The sequence below is a fragment of the Cibotium barometz genome, chromosome 5, assembly GCF_041138505.1.
Source record: "Cibotium barometz isolate CiBa-2024 chromosome 5, ASM4113850v1, whole genome shotgun sequence".
NCBI lineage: Eukaryota > Viridiplantae > Streptophyta > Polypodiopsida > Cyatheales > Cibotiaceae > Cibotium > Cibotium barometz.
The window spans coordinates 42,628,198-42,637,991 of record NC_141050.1 but is presented as its reverse complement, the minus strand read 5'-3'; the positions used below and the strand labels follow the sequence as shown (position 1 = coordinate 42,637,991).

General features: G+C 40.2%; 1 protein-coding gene across 1 annotated transcript; it reads left to right on the top strand.

Annotated features, from left to right (window-relative positions):
* Nucleotides 1–6,067: 6,067 nt before the first annotated feature.
* On the top strand, nucleotides 6,068–9,365 carry LOC147638522 (short-chain dehydrogenase TIC 32 B, chloroplastic-like). Its single transcript, XM_086795943.1, has 8 exons — nucleotides 6,068–6,229; nucleotides 6,787–7,018; nucleotides 7,106–7,185; nucleotides 7,264–7,417; nucleotides 8,470–8,548; nucleotides 8,630–8,717; nucleotides 8,938–8,984; nucleotides 9,120–9,365. The coding sequence occupies exons 1-8, from the start codon at nucleotides 6,109–6,111 to the stop codon at nucleotides 9,294–9,296; spliced, it is 978 nt and encodes a 325-aa protein (XP_086652069.1). The 5' UTR covers nucleotides 6,068–6,108; the 3' UTR covers nucleotides 9,297–9,365.
* The last annotated feature ends 429 nt before the right edge of the window (nucleotides 9,366–9,794 follow it).

The following is a 9,794-nucleotide window of genomic DNA, read 5'->3' as shown; positions in this document are numbered from 1 at the left end:
CTGAAAAACAAGTTGAGGAAGAAGACATAGATGATGAAGACATCCTTCATCAAGGGACTTTTAACGATGAGGATGCTGAAATGTACATAGACATAGATCTCTTTGGGGCTACTGATCTTAATGAGGATGATAGAATAGATAATGATTTTTAAAATGATGTATCTTAATGATTATGCAAATAGTTATGACATATTTGTAATGGTTTTATGACATTGAAGGTCCATTCATTGTTTACCATTGTTAATGTTTACCATCATAATCACTACTGTAGGAGCAAGTTGATATAGTTTTACCAATGTTGTTTATCATTGTTAATGTTTATCTTATGGTTCTTTCATTCATTGTTTACCGTGTAATTTTCATTCCGTACAAGTTTGTCATATGGTTTTTTGTCCAACAGGCCATGGGTGACTCACCGCCCTACGACTACAGTCCAGATTTCTCATTTAATCCTACACCGCAGGGCATGAGTCCCCAGCAGTTATATGGTTTTCTTTCGTCCATGACTCCAGAGCAGAGAGCCATGGCTCAGAGTTATTGGGGTTCTGGAGCAGGGACATCTGCCTCACCATCTGGCTTCCCGACGCCAGTTCCCACACCCGTGGGTACGACAGCAGCTCCCACACCTCATACTACACAGCCTTCCACTCCTCTTACAGCTCGATCTACCACCTCTTCACATAGACGGCGCTCACGTAGTAGGTCTTCAGGGGGAGGTTGTTGTGGTGGTAGTGCCACAGATGCTGTGACACCACCACCACGTGAGCGTCGTCCTTCGCTCTCATCTGTTGATAGCACACCCATAGGGTCACCTTCCACTCCCTGGGGTGCACATGACCATGACAACAGCAAGATTTACACAATTAGGGATGGGGCACCAATAATGGATAGTGCAGGGAAGGCAATGAAGACACGCATTCGACAATTGTGCACTATACAGTTTCATGACTCTGTCATGACTAAATGGGATCAGCAAGACAAGGGGAAGAAAAATTATATAAACACAAAGATAAAGCAAGAGTTCCAGCCATCTGACCCTATGAATGTCGTCTCTAATGAGTGGATACAGTATACAGCTCGCATTTTGATGGGGCATCGTAGGTCAGAGGCGAGGGACGCATTTAGAGAGGGGAAGGAGAAACCTGTTTGGCTAGATGACAGGGAGTGGGCAGCCATTGCTCAGGAGCTCACCGAGACACCAGACAGGTTTCAACAACAAAGAGAGGCGGCAAGGGCAAGACTCCAAACAGTAGGGGCTTCTCATCTCGGGAGTGGTGGTTACGAAACCATGCGCCATGAATTCTAAATGTATGTGGGCTAAATGTTGTATGTGGGCTAAATGTTAATTTCTAAAAGTTATAATTGTTAATCGTGTGTGCAGGAGTTGGCCATGAATCGCCCACCAAGTAGGCGAGAGGAGAAGTACGCTCACAAACATGGCCTTGTGGCCTTGTTTGAGATGCTTGAAGAAGAAGGAGAGACCGTCAATTGGGAGGCATTACCATGATGTAAGATGACCTTCAAACTAATGAAATATGATCAAAACATTCTTGAGTATTAATGTTTAATTTAATTTCTTGTTTGTCGATCAGGAAAATATGCAAACGAGCACGGTTGTTTTTGTGCTCTATTGTAGACAGAATGGTGCTGTCTGTTTGCTGTTGTTTATCCTGCTTATTGCAGGCAGCTAGGCAACAGCCAGGCAGCACTATTCTGCCCAAAAAAAAAATTTCTGCTACAGCGTCGGTATATGCCCCGGTACCGGAGTCGGTATATGCATTGGTATAGACGCCGGTTTATGCGTCGGTATATGAACCGATATAGACGCCGGTTTATCCGTCGGTATATGAACTGGTATAGGCGCCGGTTTACGCGTCGGTATTACCCCCGGTGAGCGTCGGTATATACACCGGTATAGGCGCCGGTATTGTTACCCGACACTTATACCGACGCTGTGGTTCCGGCGCTTATACCGACGCTTATACCGATGATGAGGCTTTTTTAGACCCCGTTAAATAGCGCCGGTACAAGCCTCGGTATTAGGCTAACATGTAGTAGTGTATTTGTAATGATTTTATGACATTGAAGATGCAAAGTGATATGGTTTACCATTGTTGTTTAGGGAAGATAATGTTTGTCATATGGTCCTTTCATTGTTTACTATTGTTAATGTTTACCGTCGGGTGATGACTCACTACCGCTCAACTACAGTCCTGATTTCTTATTTAACCCTACACCTCAGGGCATGAGTCTCGAGCAGTTATATGGTTTTTTCTCGTCCATGACTCCAAAGCAAAGAGCCATGGCTCAGACTTATTGGGGTTCTGGAGCAGGGACATCTGCCTCACCATCTGGCTTCACGAACGGCAGCTCCCACACCTATAGGTACGACAGCAGTTCCCACACCTCATACCACACAGCCTTCCACTCCTCTTACAGCTCGATCTACCACCTCTTTACATATATGTTGCTCACGTAGTAGGAGGTCTTCAGAGGGAGGTTGTTGTGGTGGTAGTGCCACACAGATGCTGTGACACCACCACCACGTGAGCGTCGTCCTTCGCTCTCATCTGTTGATAGCACACCCATGGGTTCACCTTCCACTCCTTGGGGTGCACATGACCATGACAACAACAAGATATACACAATTAGGGATGGGGCACCTATAATGAATAGTGCATGGAAGGCAATGAAGACACGAATTCGACAATTGTGCACTATACAGTTTCACAACTCTGTTATGACTTTATGGGATCAATAAGATAAGGAGAAGAAAAATTACATAAATACAAAGATAAAGCAGGAGTTTCAGCCATCTGACCCTATGAATGTCGTCTCTAATGAGTGGATACAATATACAGCCATTTGACCCTATGAATGTCGTCTCTAATGAGTGGATACAATATACAGCTCGCATTTTGATGGGGCATCGTAGGTCAAAGGCAAGGGATGCATTTAGAGAGGGGAAAGAGAAACTTGTTTGGCTAGATGACAGGGAGTGGGAAGCCATAGCTCAGGAGCTCACAGAGACACTAGAGAGGTTTCAACAACAAAGAGAGGCGGCAAGGACGAGACTCCAAACAGTAGGGGCTTCTCATCTTGGGAGTGGTGGTTATGAAACCATGCGCCATGAATTCGTAAGTATTTGTAGCAATTTTGTTTATCTAAATGTATGTATGTGGGCTAAATGTGGATTTCTAAAAGTTATAATTGTTAATCGTTTATGTAGGAGTTGGCCATGAATCGCCCACCAAGTAGGCGAGAAGAGAAGTACGCTCACAAATATGGCCTTGTGGCCTTATTTGAGATGCTTGAAGCAGAGGGAGAGACCATCAATTGGGAGAGGCATTACCATAATGTAAGTCCTCTAAACTATTAGAAGGTAAGAAGAGAAGTATGCTTGAAGCAGAAGGAGAGACCATCAATTGGAAGGCATTACCATAATGTAAGTCCTCTAAACTATTAGTATATGAAACACTATATTCGTGAGTTTGGGAATTTCCCAACTCCCATTTTTTGAATACTAAAAAGGTAGGACCTGGATAACATGCCTATAAGTTTTTTAAAACCATATCATGTGACCTATTGTTGGAAAGCGCTTGGAAAATGGAATCTAGTGAGCTATAGAGCGCTCAATTTGGAGTAACGGTGTTCAAGTTATGATTAATCCAAAGATTTGACCACATGTCCCAAACTTATGGGAAATTCCCATATTCCCCAATATGGTGTTATGATCAAAATATTCATGAGTAACGTTTCTTGTTTATCTGAAAAATAAAAAAACGAGCACGGTTGTCTTTTGTGCTCTATTTTGGACAGAATGGTGCTGTCTGTTTACTGCTGTTGAGTCCTGCTGACTGCAGGCAGCCTGGCAACACCATTCTGTCCAAAAAAAATTACTGCTATGGTCGTCGGTATATCCGTCGGTATGCGTGTTGGTATATGCGCCGGTATATCTGCCGGTATGCGTGTTGGTATATGCATCGGTATAAGCGCCGGTATATCCACCGGTATAAGCGTCGGTATATATCCGCCGGTATGAGCATCGGTATGTGCGTTGGTATGAGCGCCGGTATGAGCGTCGGTATGCGCGCCGATATGAGTGCTCGACGCGAATATCGACGTCGTGGTTTCGACACAGATACCGAGGTTTATATCGATGACGGGGCTTTTTTAGACCCCGTTTAATGACGTCGATATAAGCGCCGGTATTAGGCTATCATGTAGTAGTGTAATTGATGGATTTTTTCTTAAAGAAAGAAAAAGATCAAACCATTCATTAATTACAACAAGACTTTACGTTGTTTCCATTGTTTAAGTTTAATCTTGTATAGCTAGCAACAAATTTGAGTCAAGCTTGACTTGAACTTAATAAACTAGTCCAACTTGTTGATTGTCAATTTCAAAATGTAATAAACATCAAGCACGTCAATCACACTCCAAATTTACAAAGTTCATCTAGCATGTCAGATATAATAAACAAGTCCAATTGGATTTATTTTTTTTAGAGGGAGTATCCTAGATGTGCTTATTGACTCATATCTTCTTTTCAAGTATTTCCATACATCTCTTGGTGTATTCATGTGCTTTCGACTAATATCTTCTTTTCAAGTATTTCCAAACATCTCTTGGTGTATTCATGCCCCCACGTTAACTTAGAATGATGTATCGAACACTCATTATAATAAGATGCAATGTATGTATTTTCTTCCTTTCTAACTCTTGTATTTTGAACTCATTAATAGGTCTCCTGAAAATATCCCTTGAGAGTTTTATACAAGTCATGAAACTACATACACATTGGAGGTTAGAGAAAATTCAAGGCTTGTTAGAGTATGAAATTTAGGTTGGTTGGACTAGAAAATGTATGTTCGTAAAATGTAGCTAAAAATTCAAGGTCTTGTTCTCATGAAAGATGTGTTTGAATAGAATTAATATTTTTTATCTATCGCATGTACAAATATTCAAGGCCTTATGGGCTCTATGTTTTGATTGGATCTTGTAACAACTAAATTGAGCATCTTAAAGAACCTTCAATGTAATTTCATCACAAGTGGGATGTCATATGACATGACAATTGTCTCTGAATTAAAGAAAAAGCAGATGGTGTAGAAGAAAGAAAAGATAACATTGATGGGGGAATATTATTCTAGTCATAGTAAATACAAAAATGTATTAATCCATCAAGAGTAACTTAAGCTTTGAAAACAAGGCATGATATATAGGCCATTTTTAGCACGATGGCTATTTGATTACGTCTTTTAAAAAGAGTCGATTATTTTAAACGTTAAATTTTGGTCAACCTTAAGTTATCCACCCAAGTTTGATCCCATTGAGTGGCAAGTTGATGAGAATCTTTGTCCAAAATTACACCACATATTAACTAGCAAAGATGGTGAAGTTCATGAAACATTTAGCTCAAACTACATGGGCCATTGCAGATCTTGTTGGAGTTAGGGACAAGACTAGACGTTTCTTGTGTCGTAGGGGATAGGGTAGAAAGGGTCAACTAAAAGTGTGCCACACTCTCCTTCTCCTAAAGAAAGGCGCTTAAGGTTAGAAGTGAATCCTTGTGGAAGTTTTTTATCTTCGTGAGGTGGTCAAGAGCATGTGCATGCACCTTTGTTTGGAGGTTACTTGAGACCTAGAAACCATGGTTGATGACAAGCTAAATTAAGGTCCTTGAGGGTCTAGGAAGTTGTGGTATGATGATATATTGGCACGGGTAATGGAGGACGTGTTGCCCTCCATTATGAAAGGGAATTAGGGCAATGTCTTGCTCCCTTAGGTGCTCTTAATTCTACTTAGCAATGATAATTAACGTGAGTGACCCACTCAGAGCCATGGAAAAGACGCTCCATGTTGGGGAGTGCCGACAGTACCAGTGATCTAACATTGGCAGACAAGGAGACAAGGAATGAAAGCATTGTCGGGTGGACTGTAGGAGGAGACCACATGATACAAGCCCTTATGGTTAATTGGGAACACATGCAATAGTGATATGCCACACTATATACATATTTGTGTCATACACGAGCAATATACACCACAACGTGGTTTGGTTTTTTTAGACATACAATATAGAAGAACAGCCCCCTTAATTAATATATGGGCATGTATATCGATTACATGCTCGGCTTCTCAGGCCAGAGTGGGTATGGTTCCAAGTCTACTGCTGAGGATGTCACGTGCGGGCTTTGCTTGTATCATCTCACCGCCATTATTACAGGTTGGCGACGGACAACAATTTTTGTGTACATAATCTTCTCTAATTACGAGGTTAAGAGATTATTTAGTTGGTTGAACATATGTATCCAATGGTTGATGTGTGAGCTTCTGATAACCATGCATGAACTGCGCCAATTACTATTTATGAACTGCAATCTTCTCTGATTAATTACGAGGTTAGAGAACATTAAGATATTATTAGTAATTGGTTGAACATATACATTAAATAGTTGATGTGTGAGCTTCTGATACCATGCATGAACTGCGCCAATTACTATTTATCGTATGCTATTTGAATTGCAAAATAGTCTTAACCCTAAGCATCTTATCTTAGTATAATTAAACAACTTGGATTAAATCGCTACGTCGCCTTTACGCGTAAGCACTAATCTTAGTCCAATTAACAACGTAGATTTTGTTGCAGAATAATTTTCATCAATTAACAACGTGGGTTGAATTAACAACGTGGATTAAATTGCAAAATAGTCTTTACTGTAAGCACTTACCGCAGTCCAATTAACAACGTAGATTAACCTGAGTTTAATGAACAACGTGCAGGGGCGACTTCCGGGATTGGAGCTGAGGCGACGAGGGTGCTTGCCAAGAGGGGCGCGAGGGTTGTGATTGGTGCTCGCAATCTGAAAGCGGCCCAAGCACTGCAGTCTCGCATCTACAAGGAGACCCCTGGCGCCCGCATTATCATTCTCAAGATGGACCTCAGCTCCCTCTCATCTATACGTTGCTTCGCTGCGCAATTCCTCAGCCTTAACCTGCCCTTAAACATCTTAATGTGAGCTTTAATCCGCACCCATCAAATCATGCATTTGATTAATCAAAACCTACACTTAATACCGTAATTTAAATTATTTTCCTGCAGCAATAATGCGGGCGTGTTCTGCAAAGCGTTCAGAAAGTCGGAGGATGGCTTTGAGCTGGGGTTTGCGACCAATCATTTAGGTCAGCTGGGGTGTTTATGATATTGATCGTTTGTTTAGAGTCGAGATGCGTAATTATCCGGTTGGAATGATGATGCAGGTCACTTTTTGCTGACAAATCTGCTACTGGATAGGATGGTGGAGAGCGGCAAGGAGAGCAGAGTGGAGGGCAGGATTGTGAACGTGGCGTCCTGTCTACACTCGTGGATAGGCAGCAGAGGCATAGCCTTCGACAGGCTCAACGACAAGCACAGGTAGCCCTAACTGCCTACACACAATTATTTATACTACGTCAACAGGATTTCGATATTTCCAAAAGGTTTCGAGGTACTTCTAACGTATTTTAATCGTAAAACCCCTATTCCTTTCTTAAACCTTTAATTTTTTTTTGGGCCCGTGCGTGCGGCGCATACCATTGACTATGGCTTTCTTAAATTGATTGATTCTCAAAATCTTTGCGCACTTGTACTACCAAAGGAATAGGGGAGCTCCAACCTCCTTCACAAGCACTTCACAAGTGCGTATGCACCGCTCACATGTACACGTACAATTTTGGCTAGCATATAAATTGTTGGGATTTTTCTTATGGGGCCGGGTTCGATGCTTACGGTGGGGGGGGGCTGTTTGTGTGTGCCGATGGATTATTCCACCTTCTCAACACAAGATTCCAATACGGGGGCTTGTTACCTGTCTTTTTAAAAAAGGATATACATTATTTGATGATCTCACAAGCTACGACCATGTTGAGAAAAAAGATTAAGCTGTAAGTTTTCTCATGTAGTATATTACATTGCATTATGTATAGTCGTAACTTGTCACATCAATGAGTGGAAACTAGGCTTTGTGAGATTCATAAGGCATGCTATACATTTTCTTAAAGATTGTTTTCCCTTCTGACAATCCTAATAGCATATCCTTAAAAGGCATTGGGATAAAAAAGCATATTACATATAACACATGGTTTTGAATATATAAATACTTTTAGTGCAATTATGGAAGCCTCTTTTGAGTGCTCCCCACTATCCTTTTATCTAGTCCATATCAAACCAATAAATTAGTCAATTAAAATAATGCCATACTTCCAACATCATCATGATGATGCGAATCTCAAAATTCTTGTGTTGGCTTAAATGGGGCATATATTACACAGGACAATGATATGAAAAGTTCAAATAAGTGGTGCAAAATCCTAGACTCATCCCATAAACATGTGGCTTATCATTATTCTATTGAAAAGGTTTCCATGAGAAGTTTGAGTTTCTATTTGAATCAATCTACTTATTGGACCACTTTTTCATTATTGCAGCTTTATAGAGTCCGTAAACTATGCACAATCTAAACTTGCTAACATCCTTCATGCAAAAGAGCTTGCCAGAAGGCTAAAGGTGAGTAGTTGACCATGCTATTAATCAACTCCAAGAAATTTCCAAAGTTCCTTGGAGACCCACTAACATAGTTTTATGTAGGAGGTTGGTGCTCATGTAACTGCAAACTCTTTGCACCCTGGCATTGTAAAGACAAACATTATTCGTGATCATGGAGGGATGGTGACAGGTGAGTTCTTAGAATTGCTTATTCCCCATCATGGCCTCCCACACTTCTATACATGCTTTTACCTTTGTAGCATTATACCACTTGCTCATATCTAGACATGTTTTTTTTTCACTTCTTGCACCACAATACACCTACAATGGTTTTAAGTATATGAAGATATCTTTTGTACTTGTTTGAGTATCAAAACATTGAGGTCTAAACATATGGGATGAATGTGCAGATGCTATTTTGCGAGTTGCATCCATTTTTATGAAAACAATTCCTCAGGTTATTTCTTTCTCTCATTTCAATGTGTGTTGCTAAAAATATGTTGTGTAATGCAATGTACTAACACCTTGTTGATTTGTGTGGAACAAATGGAGAAATATCTAACGAACTCTATAATATTATTTTATTCTATAGGGTGCAGCAACAGTATGCTATGTGGCCACACATCCTAATGTTGAAGGACTATCTGGGAAGTATTTTTTGGACTGTAATGAAGCTCAATGCTCTTCATGTGGCAACAATGAGAAACAAGCCCTTCAACTATGGCAATATAGTGCTAAAGTTACTATGAAGAATCAAGAAAATAAGTGACTAGACACACATCCAATAGAACCTATATGCTATAGGAGCATGATATTGTAAAAAAAGATCAATTTTTGGAGCCTCATAAACAATATATATTTTTTATCAAAGTCTTTTTTGGGAACCTTATTAAAAAATATTTTTTTTTTAAATGACAGATTTTTATTATTTAGGCTAACTACCACAAATATGTATTCAAATAAAAATGAAGGTACTTTAATGGGTTCCAAATATTCCTAATTAGTACTTTCTGGCATTATATTTTAGTGCAAAGGGAAACTTTTGTGCATGCTTAAGTACTAAAGAGAGGATGTTTCAAATGGACAAATGATTCTAATTCAATTTCTTAAAGGTACAAATAGGACACATCGGCTCAGTAAAATAAATTTTCAATGGTCAGATCTTAGGCACATTTGAGGAATAATGGTTGAAAGAGAGCCTCTTTGTTTTAAAGAGATTTAGATCTAGGGATTGAATCCAATAATTTCTCTTTGGTAGCATGGATTG

Excerpts from the sequence above, each read along its gene's own strand:
- LOC147638522 (XM_086795943.1), top strand. The coding sequence starts at position 6,109 with ATGGGCATGTATATCGATTACATGCTCGGCTTCTCAGGCCAGAGTGGG. Across the intron at positions 6,230-6,786 it reads TCTCACCGCCATTATTACAG|GGGCGACTTCCGGGATTGGA; the intron begins GTTGGCGACGGA and ends AACAACGTGCAG. Across the intron at positions 7,186-7,263 it reads GTTTGCGACCAATCATTTAG|GTCACTTTTTGCTGACAAAT; the intron begins GTCAGCTGGGGT and ends ATGATGATGCAG.